Genomic DNA, 17,071 nt, shown 5'->3' with positions numbered 1-17,071 from the left:
TTTTTCATTCTGTGTTAAATTCCTAGAAAACTGTATGGTTTAGTTTAGGCAGAATTTATGTCAACAAGACATGATTTTGCAGGGTTTTTTCCATTTGAAGGAATGCATTTCAGATGAAAGAATTCTTCAAAATCAGAGGCCAGGCTTTCCATTTATCAGGCCATTCATTGATTACCTGCTCTGAATGCTACAAACGTAAATCCTTTCCAGAAAGAGTTTCATTCACATTCCTGGGGCTGTTTGTCAAGTATTTGGTGGCATATGCTTGTTACCTTAGCAACTCGTAGGGGTTAAACGACTGCCTAGGAGAGAACAGTAGCGAACAGCCTTGCAGATCCCACAGGGTTATTTTGTTTTTCCCTAATGACGGAGCATATCTGCTAGCAGAAAGAGCGGTTTCTGGTTTTCCATGTGATGCAAAATGCCGTTACGGAATTTCAAGTTACTAGTGCCTGGAATTTGAATGAGTACTAACCTGGCTACCAGTGGAATAAAGATTTCCAAGTCTCTTGTAATTTTGCACCCGTGGGAGAGAGGAACCAAAAAGGACTGCTTTCCTGCTCTAGCTGAAATGAACGTTAGGATTCAGCTGGCAAAGCCCAAGTTGTGTGGTCCCTCTCCTGAAGATCAGAACGAGGATGAATGCAAGGGAGGGTCGTGGGGAAAAAATATTCCTGTTTTGAATTTTACTTCTGTTTGTAGTTTGATTTCATAAAACGTCGGTCCTATTTCATTAAAATTAAAGTTAGCTGCTCTCTCCAAAAATTTGTGCTTTGCTTGTAGAGCGTGCACTTATTCAGCGCCATCTAGTGGACCAACTGCTATTGTAAGTTAGAAAGCAAACCACAGCAAATTAGAGCATGCAGTCCTTATAATGCGAATAATGTACCCAAAGCATGTTTGTGACCAAATATATAACAGCGTCAGAAGATTAGCAGTTGCTTAGTTGATACAGCTTGCTATGATGAAAAGAAATTTTATGGTACGTGCCAGTGCTGTTGCCTCTTACCTATTGAATTCCCCTAGTCCATCAAGCTCCAGCTTGCTTGCCTGCTTCTCTGCTCTACCATATGATGTTGTCTAGGCTGTAAGCTTCTCTAAGGAAGGATTTTGGAGTAGTATTTCTCCGTGTAGTACCACAGAAAATAGAGAAGAGCCTAATTGTCACAGTGATGCAAATGATGAGTATTGGCTGGTGCTAACTGCGAGCTCAGAAGTCCTCACCTGAGGAAAAATGTTCTGGAGTCTGTCTAATTCAAGTTACGGGCAAGGAGTTCAAGGTTTGGATCTTTGAAAATAACTCAAGGAAAAGCAATTCCCTAGGGAAAGTCTCCCTACGGAGTATACGTGCAGAAGGCAAGAGAACTGTCAGGTCATCCCAGTGGCTGCTTCAAGACTCATGGAAAGATGAAGGGGCTGTGGCTCAGGTCTTCGGGGGCACCTGGGAACAGGTTTGCTCAGCCCATTCTCCAGCACAAGCAAGAAGGGCTGAATCACCAGAAAAAATTATGCCTGTGAGAAGGATGGGGTGCTGCTGCAGCCATGGCCACATCACTAGCATCCCACTACTCTCTCTTAGAGAATGTTTCTCTGGCAGCAAGCCTGTAACGATGTAGCTTCAGCTGCAAATGAAGGCACAGCATGGGGAGGGTCCTGACTCTGTAGGCAGAAGACCCTGGCCAAAGCCGCAGACGTGTGGGCGAGAGCTGGCAGCCACCGTGCCTGCTCTGTGGCGCCGAGCAAGCACCGGAGGCCAGCCCAAAACCTCCCAGCAGCGAGCTGGTGGGGCTGCAGTGTAAGGAGCACTGGGCTTCCCCGAGAGCAGGGGTGGCTGCTAAAAATAGGAGCCAAGAAATGTTGCACAGTGAAATCATGGCAAATGCGCAGAGTTTTAACATCTTCTGCTTGAAACTCCCTTGCATTTTAACAGTTCTTCACTTAAGGGCCTGTTGGTTTTGTTCAGTTCGCATGTTTTGGACAATGAAAATAAGTGGGTCACTTCTACCCTGTGAATCGTATGCATTAGCACAATAACACTGTGCTGAGGTTTCTAAAAAGCTATTTTTAAATAATTCATAGAACCATTTCACTTAACCTCAATGTACAGACTAGTTTGTTTCCCAGGTTTAAGGGAACATAGCACTCAAATAACACTCTCTTTTTCTTTCTTTTCTAAGTTTTTAATGTAGTGCAGCAATCAGGGTAAGGCTTGTCAGCTGGCCTCATCACAGCAGAGCATTGCAGCGTAACCCCTCCAGGCAGGAGTGGCCAATTTTTCATACAATAAATGTTTGGGGGTTTTCCTTCTCAAGGTCTGAGTTTGTAATGCTAGCTGTGTATACGGACTGTAGTGTGCGTGGTCATCCAATGGAGCAGGTGAAACCCTGTCTGAAAACTCACGTGACTCCTCCTGACAGCAGCAGGAAATGTGGGTCCAAGAAGGGCTTAATGTTTAAGTAAACTAACGTAGTGGCAGGAATCCTGCTTTGTTAGAGGTTTTGGGATGAACCCTGCATGCTGGAAAATAACCATTTACAAAGAACGTGGCTTTTTTTTTTTTGTAGTAACTATGCACCAAATGTTAGCATATTGGAATTCAAGAAAATGCTTTAATTATTTCCTCTCTTTCTCTGTTTCTTCTCTAGCTCTGGGATTGTATACAGTAAATGCAGTATATGGAGACACTATTACCATGCCTTGTCGTCTAGAAGTACCAGATGGTCTTATGTTTGGAAAATGGAAATATGTAAGTATAGCTTACTTTTTTTTTCATTAGAGCTGGTATGCGATGTATATTTTTTGTGCATGAGGCTACAGGATTCCAATTGATAGGATTTCTGCCTCATATGCAAAGGTTTTTATTTCTGTGTGAAAGACTGCTAGATTCCCAGCTGTATAACTTCTGCCAAGTATGGATGAAAGGTTTGAGGAATTAATCTCATTGTTCAAGTGAAATAATTGTCGGGGGGTCCTCTGCCAACCTGTGTTAGAAATCTGGCATGTTACCCAGCAGCATCTCACTAGCTTGACAGAGCCACCGCTGTACGTTTGAATGCTTTTGAAGCAGGCTGCCTGAGGCAGGGCCTGCCTCATCCCCAGGAAAATGCCGTCCCCGTGCTTGGTTCATGGGATAGTTGCCGTCTCAGCATCATTTCATGGCTGAGTGTATTTTATGCACAGGGAGGAGTGTGGAGCTGACCTTAGTGGAGCTGCAGTGGTCTCACCCTGCCTGTTTTCCCTGCTTCTGCAAAGTTGATCTAAATCTCCTTGCGTGCTCCAAACCAAAATGTTACCAGCAACAAGTGATTTCAACTCTGACAGTGGATTTAAAATTATGTAGTTTTCTCTAGTTCAATGGCATCCACCAGTCTATTTTAAAGTAGAAGGATCCGTCTCTGTTGTTACTGCACCATCCACCTACCTCTTTCCCTTGTACCTAGAGGTTTGCAGATTTTACAGACCTCATGCACTTGAGAATTCCTGCTTTGCAAATATGTTTTGGGATGCAAAGTCAGAAATCTTGGGAAGACACAAGTCCACCTCTATGAAGATAGATGCAAGGCTACTTAAGAAAAGGTGCATTTGGGTTGCTTGTCTCAGACAAGTGATGAGCACCAGTCAGCAAAAGGAGGCATTACAGCTTGGCCTAAGTGTGTGGACGCGTCACTGGTACCATCTGCGGCTGATGGGAAGGGGCACAAACCTGATGTGAAAAAAGCAGCTGCAGTTTATAAGAAATTGTTGACATAGTCAACATACAACCAAGTGAAGCTGATACCAGATCTCCCAGGGCAGCTTCCAGCTGGTAACACTTGTTTTTGGGGTGGGGAGGGTTTGTTGGTTTGCAGGTTTGTTTTTTTTTTGGCAGGGTGATTATTTCATCAATAGAAAGAGGAATCCCATTTGGGCTTGAAGAGTTAAGAGCTCGTTGTGCTTGACAGCCAACTTCTTGTGTATAAAGCTAAGGCGATGCCTTCTTTCCTGTGTGACAGACATCTGGAATAATCCAAGACTTGAAAGTGAGAGAGGGAAAAAGACTGTAAGGGAATTCGAGCTTCACATTAACTGTTGTCTCCTGCTCCCAGCCCTGGCTCTGACACCACTCATCTCCTGTCACAGCGTCGTCATGCTTTCGTGGGCTCTGCAGTCAAGCTGAGATACTGTGCTGGGAGCACTGCTACTATCAGTGCTGCAGGGTGCAAAGGATAAAAGGGAACTAAAACCTTTTCCAGCCCTCAGCACAGTACTGAACATAGAGTTGGATTCAACCTTTCTCCTCACTGTATTTAGAGGGGGACATTGTCTTGTCCCTTCTCTGTGCAGGGGGGAAATTGAAGCCCGCACCACTCAGCTTGTAACTTGGTCTCTCATGAAAATAAAATATTGATACAGTAGGTTTGTGCAATGCTCTCAATTTTGTATTCCTTCGTAGGATGGCAACTGCATACTGATTGATATGGATCATATCAATAGGAGGATGTCTACAAAATTATTTTTTTCAGATTATCCTGAGGTGCATAAATAAAAGTATTTGATTGTATGTATATTCCCATGCCACAAGCTCTTGGGCCGTTTAAAAACAAAAAGGAAAAAAAGAAAGCTAAAACCTAATTTAGAATAAAATAGGCAGTAATGCCTGATTAAATCCTGCATTTGGAATGAAGTCTGAATATCCCAGACAAACAATATGAATATGTAAAACAATCATGAAAAAAGGGAAACTGAAGCTTTTGAGCCTAGCTCATGAAGGCTTCTATTTCAAATGAGTTTTTCATATACGCAGAGTCAGGTGGTGCCAGAAACACCAGCCTTGATCTCAGAAAGCCCTGTGTTGTGCTGCAGTTTGAGTCAAAGGACTGAAATTACTTCTGCTGATGATATTCTCAACATGTACAACAGCAGTCTTAGACTAGCTCTCATATAACACTGAATTTCTTGCTTGTGCAGCAGAAGTTAATCAGCAAAAAGTAATGTCATGTATTTTAAAGATTTTTTAAATTATGGTTTTGTACCGATTGCAGATCTTCAGGAACTTCTAAAATTAATCTGAGTGTTCATGCAAAATAGAGGTGTTTATCCTTTTATTATAGGAAATGCCAAATGGATCTCCAGTATTTATTGCCTTCAGATCATCAACAAAAAAAAATGTACAGTATGATGATGTACCAGACTACAAAAACAGGTTGAGTCTCTCAGAAAACTATACATTATCCATCAGGAATGCAAGAATCAGTGATGAAAAGAGATTTGTATGTATGCTAGTAACAGAAGACGATGTTTCCGAAGAGCCAACGATAGTCAAAGTCTTCAGTAAGTAAATCTCGTTGTTACTACTGCTAACCTTCATCAGTATCTGAATCATAAATTAAGAAAACTTTTATTTAAGGGAAAGACTAAAGCCAAGAAAGTAAGCTTTGCTGAGTACATTACTAAGACTAGCAAATTTCTGCAGCTTTCAAAATGTAATCTACTGGTAGCATTTACGTAACAGGACTGCCTGCACTTACGGTTTATTCATGATAAGTGCTGGCTCAAAGAGAATTTTAGACTTTGATAATGACTCACTTATGTGATGTCATTTGGCCTTGGAAATGGAAAATGTAAAATTAGCGCTGATTATTTTTCATTTGTTCTCTAAACAAATTTTTATGCAGGAGAGAAGCATTAACCATGTGTGGTATAAAGGGTTAGATCAGTGTAGAGGTTTAAAGCAACTCCAAGCAGCCAGTATGCAGTGGCATGACCTTTGAGTGAGCGAGGAGTTGGAAAACCAGCTGCTAGCCCCAAATTCTTACTTTATTCCCTGTTGAACTACCAGGAGGTATACCAGGCTGCAGTTCTCTTTTAGAGCAAGAAAGACCTGCAAAGTATATTACCATTTTGATATCACTACAACTGCTTGATCACAGTGGAGACTTTCAAGAGTGCTGGGTGTTTTTTTCCTCTTTTTTTTTTTTTTGTTTGATTTATTTGTTTGTTCTAAGTGAAACAGTAAGTCTCTCAGAAGCCTGACTTCCTGAGGCTTCTTTCCAGCAGCTTCTGAAGATCCTCCTCTTTATGATTAATGAAGTCAAATCTGAGGTCTCAACATCTGGTCTGTTGAAAGAGTAACGTGGCATTTATACCTTTGAGCATCCTCTGAGAGCAATTGACAGAGGGTCATTTTAGTCTTGGAAGGACTGGTCTCCTTGGGCTCTGCAATGTCCTGGTGACAATGGCTACGTCTAGATTAGTAGTTTTGCAGCCACAGAATTGGATCTGTAGGTGTTGAGGACACAGCAACAACATGCTATGGGGAACTTAGAACTAGACGTCGTATGGTCCCATGCACTGTTTGTGGGAAGCATTAAGGGAATTTCTGAAGCATGTGTTCTGGTTTCATTGCACCCATAGGAACCCAGGTTACATGCTGTGAGGCTGATCTGCAGTGTGAACCAGAGCAGTCCTGCTCTGGTCAGACATGAGCATTGGCAAACCTGATTCAGAGCTGAAACACATTCCCTCGAAAGCTGAACCGCCCAGTGGAAGGGCATTGGTTGCTCCTTTTTAGGGATGTAGGTCAGTTGAAGCCAAGGTTAGCATTTGTACGTGCTGCAGTTTCAAACAGACCACACTTTTGCTTAAACAAGAAGAATGTGTTTTAGAAGGGAAATCCTGTGCTTCTCTCTGGGAGAAGGTGTCAGGAAGGCTGCGGTGTTGTCTTGGCAGAAGTTTGTCAATGGCATAAATGAGTTTGAAGGTAGATTAGGAGTCAACAATAATTCCCTTTCCCATGTTTCACTTTGCATTTGACTGTAAGAACAAGTGAATTAATGACGACAGGGACAAGCGCGCTCAGTGCACGCATAGTAAACTCAGTGCTTCAAAGGAAATGATAAAGAATTATCATGTTTACTTATCGCACAGCAGTAAATATGTAGATGAGACAGTGGTATATGGTGAACTAAATACTAACGGCTTGAATTACTGTGTACTGTACTGAATATTAACACAATGCTAACTCAGCCATGGAGCACAGCTTGTATATTTTATAGTATGCATTAATACTAATAGAGAAAGCTTCTATTTACTGAGGAAAACAAGAGTAGAGGATGGCACATACATAATGTGGTTGACATAGCATGGCAAGAAAGAGTTACCTTTGCAGTTTTTCATTTTGAGTTCACAACTTTATTTAGGGCTCTCATAACATATCTGTGCGTTTAACTTCCTTGAGACTGGTTGGGGGCTTTTCAGTTTTTGCTCTTGCTTGTTTTAATTATGAATGAGTTAAGAGTAGCCTGCAAGCTTCATTTATTCAGTGGTACTTCTAAGTGGTGTTTCATTTCTTCAGTGGAGTTTCTAAGCTCCTTGAACCACAGATACAGAGCTAAGCCACCGTGGTGCAAACCCTCATAAACCAAAAGACTTGTGTATCTGAAACTCAGCCCTGTCCCAGAAGGCTTGACTAAAGCCGGGTTTCACTGGAGCTTGTCACACCCTCAGCTGTTGCTACCTGATTAGCTCAGGGCTAACGAGCCGAAATGGCTCATTGCACAGATCCCACCTGCTAGTCACACTCACTGGACTACTCAAACAAGCTCTACCAGCTTTCCAGATGGATCCCATCAGCTTCTTTCTCTGGAATTAAATGGACACAGTTTCCAGCAGAGCAGCCTTGCAGACACTAGCTGCTGTCCAGCAGCACCGATATTTGGCTGTCGCAGGCAGTGAGCCTCCTATCGTAGTACCTGTGTGGGGTTGCAGAGTGCTCAGGCGAGCTCTTCAGCTGAGAGATGAGCTGTGTGCTGAAGCTGTAAACCTCCCAAAGTGTTTTCTGCTGCTGCTAAGCTTAGAATTTCATCTCGCTGTAGAAAGTAAAAGCCAAGTAAGTCTTTTATAGCGAATTACCTTCGCACGTCTGCGGTGGCTGCTGGGATTTGGCAGCAGGCATCTCCTTTCAGCGGCTGCTCTGCGAGCACAGGTGGAGCCTCTCATCCCCAGCTTCTGCAGGGGAACCAAGGCACCCACATAGCAAAAGGCGCAGAACCGGCGGGCCTCTGACTGACTGCCTTTGTGCAAAGGATGCAGGTGGTGTACAAAGCACAGCGGAGGTCTTCCTGAATGGCCACAGAGAGCAGTCCTGGGGGAAAAGAGAGATGACAGGAGGGAAAGTTGGGGGAAGGCTGTGTGGTTTGATTCGATCAGCTGGTGACTGTGACAGGAAACAAACTATTCCTGGTTATGGGACCAGAAAATCTAAACCAGAAGGCCTGTTACTGGTCTTGTAAAACCTAATTTGATTGAATTGACATGAAAATGCTTTGTCCTTGGCAGGTTCTTACAGAAATAGGTTAACCATTTTCCTTTATAACTAACAAAAGAAGTAAACATGCACATGGCTTTAAAAAATACATTTTACTCTGTTAGCCCTTTGAAGATATTGTGATGGGTTTGGTGCTTAGCTTCCACTGTTTCTTTTTTTTTTTTTTTTTTTTTTTTGCCACAAGCAAGTTCTTTGAGAATGTCAGATAAATAGCTTCTTTATTGCCTTTCATTTCCTTTTTGAGCTTTTCTTCCTGTTCCATTTTGGCTTCCAAGCGAAGAGTATCTGTGCATTTGTGTACATACACACATATACACATGCACACCAAGCAAGTGAATTCTTGGGGAAACATGTAAGCTTGCGGTCTCTGCCACAGCAGGAGCAGTACACCTGCAGATGAGTAACTTCACCAGGGTGTTGAAATTCTGGCAAGCTGGCATGGAATTCGCTGGGGTTGGGAATGCTGGCAGTACTTCAAAGGGAGCTTGATTTGGGGAAAAAGATTTTGTAAGCTGGCGTGGTTAAGGATGTGTCAGTCTGTAAAAGTATATAATGCATATACTTATTTAAGCAATACAGTTAGAGTGCAAAGATTTCTTTGACTGCGCAAACATTGATTTATTTTTCCCCCTCACTCCTCCCCACTTTTTTTTAGAAATTGTGGGAAAAACCGTCTCTTCTGGAGATAAGAATTTGCATTCTGGGCTTCAGGCCAAACTATTTTAACAGACAACTTATATAGTCTGTAGAAAGTGCTTTTTTATGGTGGAAATGCTGATAGATCCTCCACTTTGGCAAGCTAAGAGGTCCATCTACCATTAAAAAACTTAATAAGAAGACACTTTGGCACTGAAGAAAAAGTTTATTTTTTTTTTAAGGGAGTCATAAGCAACTTTAAATTAGTTAAAGTAATTACACCTACTTCTGTCGTCTGAATTTCCTAAATGTAACAATACCCACTAGGAAAAATAAGCATTAGAAGAATGATCCAGTTGAATTTGTTCCTTTATGAAGTGGCAGCTCAGCTACAGTAATATCCATAGTAAAGCTGCTTTAATGTTGCTGTGGTTTTTGTACCATTGGTTCCTTCTCCAGCATGTGTGTCACATAAATCAGATACAACAGAGCAGGTTTTCTCCTCCCAGGTACTGAACAGTTTGCCTGGCTAAAATTTATATTATCAGGAAGCATGGAATTCATTAGGGAAAGTATGACACATTTTAAGGTAGTGTTTTTTCCTCCTCTCCAGTCCATTTGCTGATATTGGGGTAGAAGTATCTCTTTCTTTTTTTTAATGGCGAAATATAGTCAAGACTATAGCAGCACAGGTTGTTGTAGTTAGTCTTAAAGTTCACACATCTTCTGGTAATGTTTGCTTTTTCAAAAAAAACTGTTTGTTCTTCTGACACTGGTGCTTTTATCCTATTTATGTTTTAGAGCAACCTTCTCAACCAGAAATCTTGCATCAAGCAGACTTCTTAGAAACAGAGAAGCTAAAAATGGTAAGAGCAGCATTATCCCTCAAAGTTACATGTCTGAAGGCTGCCCAAAGTTCCTTTGCAGTTGAGGTGGAGAGAGGTGATGGACTGAGGCTAAGAGAGGGTGCATGTGCATTTGTGCCTGTGGGAGATCGCGTTGTGTAGCCAGACTGAGCACAGAGTGGTTCCCTCAACAATACCCTAATAGCCCTGCAAGCAGGGTCCATCGTGATCTTAGACCCATCACTGAACCCTCTTTCATATTGTACCTAAATACTGATGGGATTTGTCCTATTTAAATATATATGTATTTGGGGTTAAGCATTTGAACTGTTTAGAAGTTTTTACCCTAAGTGAAAACAGATCTATTAAAACAGTGGAGAAAACCAGCTACTAATTCCTGTCTGTTTTGCAGCTTGGAGAGTGCATTGCAAGAGATAGTTATCCTGAAGGCAACATTACGTGGTACAAAAACGGGAGAGTTTTGCAGCCTGTGGAAGAAGGTACATTTCACTAATGGACACTGTTCCCGTAAACTCCCAGTTTATGGGAATTGCTCTATTCTAGTCTAAAGTACTGTTCCTTTGAGGAAAATGACTCATTCGGAAACATGAAACTGGAAGGAAGCTTCTCGGGTGCCTCTCAGAGCACCCAAGCTATGTCATATAATCTCTCTACGCTTAAAAAACACTGTGGGGAGAAAGGTCGGTAATGCTATTGCCAAGCCATTCTTGAACCTATGTAGCTGGTAGAAACTGATCTAATTTTCAGCTTTGTATACAGTATTAATTGTCTCAATTTTACATCTGTCCAATACTGTGTTTGGACGTAGTCATAGTCTTCTTATGCAGGTATTTATTCTCCAGGATATTTAGGAAGAGCAGTTTTTTTTTTCTTCCCTTTTTTGCCTTTCAACTTTAATTTTGATAGGCTGATCAGGTCAATATTTTAGCTTCCTTAAAACAGGGAATGCTTACAATGCTAAGTGATAAATGTGGTCTTAAAAATGGGTTTTGCCAGCATTTTTGAGGCCTTCTTAGTAAGCTGAGATTTGTATTACAAATAATTGAAAATTAGTTTTCTGTTTTGATTTAAAAATATACAGTATGTTAGGAATATGTTGCTGATAAAATGTTCCTAGTAAATATCAGTGGCGATACTGAAGGAAAACTCTTCGTGTAGTCTGTTGGGTAATTTGTCATGTTGCTTGTGTGTTTGCAGCCTGATAACTATAAATAGAGAAAAGGCAAGCAAGATGTATCTGCAGTAGGAAGTGTGAGTGAAACAATATTTCCTTTTCAGTTGTGGTCATAAATTTGCAAAAGACTGTGGACAAATCAACTGGGCTCTTCACCATGACATCATCTCTTCAGTACATGCCAACAAAGGAAGATGCAAACGCTAAATTTACTTGTAGCGTGACATATTTTGGACCATCTGGCCAGAAAATGATACAGTCTGATCCAGTTGTCTTCAATGTTCACTGTAAGTTATTAAAAAGCATCTATTGCTCTATGAAGTCTTCCTCGGGGAAAAAAAATATGAAAACTCTGAGACAGTTTACAAAATTACAGACATTGCTATTTGACTATCAAGGTGGTGTTTTCAAAGCTGGTTTGAAGGTCTGAGTATAATGTCTGTATGATTTGTATTTATCTTAAGATGTACCTGAGTTTTCTTTCTATTTAATAGTAGAATACTGAATATTAAGACTGGATTGGCAAAAGGAAAGTGATAACCACAAGCATTTACTGTGAAATGCTTTTTTCAGAACTTTAGCGAAGATAGGGGGTGATCAGAATGATCTGTGTCCTCTGAAATAGGCAATTAATACACTGTATAATTTTCAGTACACTACACTGAAATGCTTTTCATTTTTGCAAACGAGTCAGCACCAAGCAGCTAATGCCGGTAGACTATCTTGCACGAAATGTAGTAGCTTCTCTACAGCTGTAAGACACTGATATTTACATTTAAAATGTGGCATTTGAGTACTGGTAGACTTCTAATTTTAAAGTAGAGAATGTTGTGAATAATTACTTCCATCTGGGCTAAGTCCCAAAGCAACTTCCTTAGTGTGTTATTGGAGATCGTAATTCTCCTTTGAATAAAGAAAACAAACAGTTGGCAAGGAAAGGTCAGAGAAGGTGCTAGCAGTGTGGGAGGGTGGAAGAGGCATTTCAGGGTCTTGTAAAGTGACACTTGTGAAGGACTGTAGAAGGCAGTGTGTTGTAACAGAATGAAGAGAAGCAAGGATAACCAATATATCCAGTCAAGTGTTGTTTCTTTGTGCACTTTAGGTAATATCTCAGCTTGTAAAGTCCCCATTTTAAGAACAATGAGGTCTAAATCTATGGTCCAGATGTGCAATAGGACATTAGTATACAATGTCTGACAACCCTAGGACCTTAGTATGCATTGTCTAACAACCCTGTAATCCAGTTGAATATGAAGAAAATGAGTAATGCACGCAGGATTTCTGCAGCCAGGAGGTGTGCTCTACTGGCTTGAAAACAAAAGTCCTGGACTTGAAGTGGCAAAGTATTTTCTACCTTGCCTTCCAAGAATACCTTTGGCTTTAGAGTAAAAGGTTGCCCAATTTCTTTTTTGCATATCTTCATTTGCAGTAACTTCAATTCCATACTCTGCTCAAATGCATCTCCAAAAGAATTTCTGAAACTTTTTATTAACAGATATCCAGAGCTTCAACAGATGGATTTCTTGACGGATGTTACTTGAGGATAATGATTTCTGATTTGGTTTTGGTTTTAAATTTAGTTCAGTGATCCTAATTAGTTTCTTTCTCAATAAATGTGATTTTTTTTTAATCTTTCAAATGTAATGAAGACGGAAAAAAAAATGCCAGACTCCCACCTCTAAGAAATGGAAGTATGTCTTTCAGCCTTTACTTTTTTTTTTAATTGACTGCTAAATTATCATGTTTTGTGTCTCTGAAGCACGTTGCAAAAATCATAAAATAGACCTGCTGTTCACACTGATATCCAGTGAGATTCCTTGCAACTTACCTGTTTATTGCAAAGAAATGGGGAATGCACACTTAATGCCTATACAAGATTTTATTTAATTTTGTGAAGACATACCTGTTAGTCAGAATTTAAGAAATGTTTTACTGTTTGTATTAGCTCAGGGTTAGTGCCATCGCCAGTTAGTGACATCTCTCAAGTGTTTAATAGCCAGTTGAACCCCTGGAAGCAGCCAGCCACTGTAACACTGCGAGAAGAAAAGTGAATGAGCTCCTGCAGAATTTGGTGCTAGCTGGAGAAAGGTAACTCAGCCAGCAGTAAACAGTGCTTAACTATGGGCTCTGGTTTGCAGCTGTAGTAAGCAAGCTACAGAGAGTAGCGTGAGTAATACAAGAGAACTGGCACTGGCCAATTAAATCATGTCTGATTGTATCTAAATTATCTAGGCTCTGAATATGTTCGGTTCTGCTCAGAGTTAATCAATGTAAAAAGATAATGTTAGTCAGGCAAACTTTCCAATCATGCCCTCTTGTTAAGTGTCTGTCTTGCTATAAATGAACTCCTTTCCATAAGAGATTAGAGTTAAAGGTGATTTTTACTCATGCTGCTTCCAGCAGCTATGTTTTTGTTAAAATTACACTGAATGACGTCAGTTGTGGGTATGGTGGGTCTGAGACAGCGGCATTCATTCACTAAATACCCTTCCTTCACTAAATTCACCCTTTGGTGCCTGCTTCCAGAATTTCACTCTTGCAGAAAGCAGATACAAAGCCTCTGGTTTACAGAAGCACAAGGTGATATGGACCAAGCCAGGGATATGTGCAAGACATGCCTTCACCAAGCTGCTCCTGCTCACTAATGAAGGCAGGGAAGCACGTTGCTGAGTGCTGCTTAGCATGAGTATTGCAGTGAACATTGTCACTGTATTGCCTTCCTCAGAAGGGTGACCTGTTCACCTTAGAGAACAATTTAATTAGCCTTCTGGTATTTACTTCTGTAGATTTTATTTTTTTTACAGTTTAGAGAATGAGATTAAAACTTTGCTCCCAGCTGATGGCAGTGCACAGAAGGGTAAGATATGCCTAGAGGAAAGACCGGTGGTTTGCAGTAGTGTCACTCTTACTTAACTGTGTCCACTTTTAATCCAGTTCTGTTTGTCTGTGTAGGGAAAAAAGTTCCAAATTAAAAGTCGTGAAGGTCTTCCTCGGTGTAATTCTTCCCTTTTTAGTCTTGAAACAAAGCCAGGGTATATCTAGCTATACTTTGCAATATTTTTCTTTCATCTGGTCCCCTTTACATAAACTTGACAGAGGACAAGACAGGTTCTGCAGCAGGCTAGCTCAACAGCCAGCCCCTCAAACTGGGTTTTTGGCCAGAAACTGCCAAGAGGTGTGCATGTGATTCATGGCCAGCTACTTACTGATGTCTGTTGCGTACCGCACCACCAGCAGTGCTGGACTTCCCTCAGTGGGAAAAGTTGTGCTTCAGCACTGAAGGTATTGAGGATGATGTTTGGATGTGGAAAGGGAGCCAAGGGCATTGCATCTGAAGGAGGGAGGATGTGGCTTTTGAAGTCTGGTAACACTCTTCCTATGAAGAGAGATGAGAAGCCATGCTAGGGCTCCGGGTCATCGAGAGGCTACAACAGACTGCAGCTCCTGTTATTGCGAAATCCCACAGCAGAAGACGGACATGATGAATGCCTTAAGGGTCAGAAGGGCTGTAGAGCCCATGCTTCGCTAAACACACAAAATCAGCTGTCAGGGAAGGGTTTCTCTGCTGTCTAGATTTTTTTTTTTGGTGTCTAATAAGGGGCACTGTACTGTGTCTTAATGCAAGACTGGCATCCTTGGTGGAATTTTATTTATTCATTGAAATTAAAACAGTGAGAGTTATCTGCCCATATTGTTGCCTTTAATTTTGTTCATTTTACTCTGTTTTTGAAAAATTATATTTAGGCTTCTACTTAGGAAGAATAACATCTATTAAAGTATACTCTGTCTCTGCCTTAAAAAAAATGACTGAAGTAAAATGTAAGTTATAGTTCAACTTCACTGAACATGACAGAAGTATGTTACATTTACAGTTCTGTTGACTATGTTAAGGGTTCTATTATGTTCACAAAATTCATCTTTCTGAAAGCCTGTAGTGATCAGCATATAGAACAGGCTGAATAGAGTTGCTTAGTTCATATTTCTTCCTTCTTAATGGAAGAAAGCTATTATCTAATACTAACGCAAGGCATTGAGAGCCTCGGTTGTTTTTCTGATTGCTGGAGTCCCCTGAACAGCAAGCTTCACAGAGGACAAGTTAATCCCTTATAATGAAATCATGCTGTGAAACTGTTCATACTGATCAGGGTTGGTTTTTTTCTTATAAGTTTTTGACATAGTTGTAGTCATCCCTGTTTCTGTTATAGGGTATTTTGGTGAAGAAAAATGAATTGTTCTATCATAGGGCTTCTTTGCAGTTACGTGAGTTGGCAAAAATGTAGAAGGCCTAATTAACTTCAGTTCTTTTATATAAAGATCAACACACGTGAACACCTTCACCTGCTTGATGATAAAATTGTGTACTCTTTGGCTGTGAAAAACCTGTGCATAGTGTTACTGTGTATTTTTTTGTGGGAGCTGTTAAGTGTCTATGTTGTTTTCACAGATCCAACAGAGAAGGTGACTATTCGAGTGCTGTCACAAAGTAGTACCATTAAAGAAGGTGATAATGTCACCCTGGAGTGCTCGGGGAATGGCAACCCTCCTCCACAGGAGTTCCTGTTTTACATTCCAGTAAGTCCATCCCTGCTGTCACTGCCTAGTGAAATATTCCGTATCATTCCTTCCTACAGACATTGATGCAATGTCAGCGTATACGTGATTTTATAACAAATGAAGGAATGAATCTGTTGCAACTAAAGTGAAAAATAGACATCAGCCATTACATCAGACTCTCTGAGAATGCCTTGCCAACTCAGGCAAAATATTTTGAAGAACCTCTCCATTCCCCCAACCCACCCAAAAATTTTTTGGGGATTGGACTTACTAAAAATTGCTAGTCTTCATTTCACGTCATCATATATTTTGATAAAAAGCAATCTTGGCAAAAGCAATTTAGCATCTTGAATAAAACCATCTCATTTGTTGTCATAACGGTGATTCAGCAGTGAAAGTACAGGAAATTAATTCAGCTTTTTTTTTTTTTGGACTTCCACAGATTAATCTTTTTGCAATTTCTTTTATTTATGTATGTATTAATTAAACTGTACGGTGGCATACCAACACAAAAAAGAACCAGTGTGACAGCACAGGAGAAAGTGTAGAGCAAATCTGTCAAACGCATAAGATAAAAATTGAGAAAGATAAAGGCTTTGATTCTGTTAATCTTCTTAGTATTGGTGAAATCCACAGACAGATGTGTCTTTGTATTCTAAGATTCATACCTTCTCCCTGTGTCCTGCTTCTCTCTCTTAGTTTATATCCCATTTTTGTTCCTATTGCAGTAGCGAGCAGAGCTGAACATGGGAGAGGCCAAAAGCAGTGGCATGCTTTTAAATATTTCAAAAACTGCATGTGTAGCCCTTTGAACATAATACTTTTCTGCTTTGGACTCCTGGCATGTTCGAATTGCTGAAGAGTAGCAAGGGAAACTAGGAGCTGAAGTCGTCTTCAGCACTTTAGGTTCAGTGAGTCATCCTAGGAATTCACTGTATGCCAGGGAAGAAGTGCATGGCATCTCTTCTTGCTTTCTGATCGCAGTGAGCGAGCTAAACATGCCAGTTTGTCTGATCTTCACTCTGCGTGCTACCTAATATTAACCCTCTTTCTTAAGGGGAGATGGGATTGGCGATTCCTTTGCAAGACTCGTGGGTATCGTGACAAACCTGGTAAATCTCCTTCTGGATTCAGAGATACGAATTAGGCTTTCATTCTGTTCAGTCAGTGAGTTATTACCAAGTGGAAACTGGGCAATGGGAAAATGTTGCTTTCTGGCTAATTCAAAACACCAATTTTTGTAGGTAACTGCATGTTAAGGTAGTGTGCTGCTGGAAAATGTATAATACAGTACTCTTCATGACTTCTTTTTCTAAAATGAATGTGCCATTTTAGTTACAGATTTAAAAACAATTTGTTTTGCTGTTGGGATTTCTCCAACACTTATTAGTAGCCTGTTTTAGTCTTTGTTTTCCTCTTCTTTCATCTTACTGCTGAACTTTCAGATTTTCTATTTTTATATTCTTTTGAAGTAAGCTAGCCATTCAGTTAAAAGAGTTAAGTTTTTAATTGTATTTTTTCTTTGAAAAAAACCTC

General features: G+C 40.6%; 1 protein-coding gene across 3 annotated transcripts in view; it reads left to right on the top strand.

Annotated features, from left to right (window-relative positions):
* ALCAM (activated leukocyte cell adhesion molecule) overlaps nt 1-17,071 on the top strand; it is a 117,152-nt gene that overhangs the window by 79,575 nt on the left and 20,506 nt on the right. For all 3 annotated transcript variants that reach the window (XM_040569359.1, XM_040569369.1, XM_040569357.1), the window contains exons 2-7: nt 2,646-2,746; nt 5,091-5,310; nt 9,743-9,807; nt 10,199-10,286; nt 11,086-11,268; nt 15,426-15,553. In XM_040569359.1, the coding sequence (XP_040425293.1) occupies nt 2,646-2,746; nt 5,091-5,310; nt 9,743-9,807; nt 10,199-10,286; nt 11,086-11,268; nt 15,426-15,553 (785 nt within the window). The remainder of the gene's footprint in view (nt 1-2,645; nt 2,747-5,090; nt 5,311-9,742; nt 9,808-10,198; nt 10,287-11,085; nt 11,269-15,425; nt 15,554-17,071) is intronic.

Source organism: Cygnus olor, chromosome 1 (genome assembly GCF_009769625.2).
Source record: "Cygnus olor isolate bCygOlo1 chromosome 1, bCygOlo1.pri.v2, whole genome shotgun sequence".
Taxonomy (NCBI): Eukaryota; Metazoa; Chordata; class Aves; order Anseriformes; family Anatidae; genus Cygnus; species Cygnus olor.
This window is presented reverse-complemented; position numbering and strand designations above follow the sequence as displayed.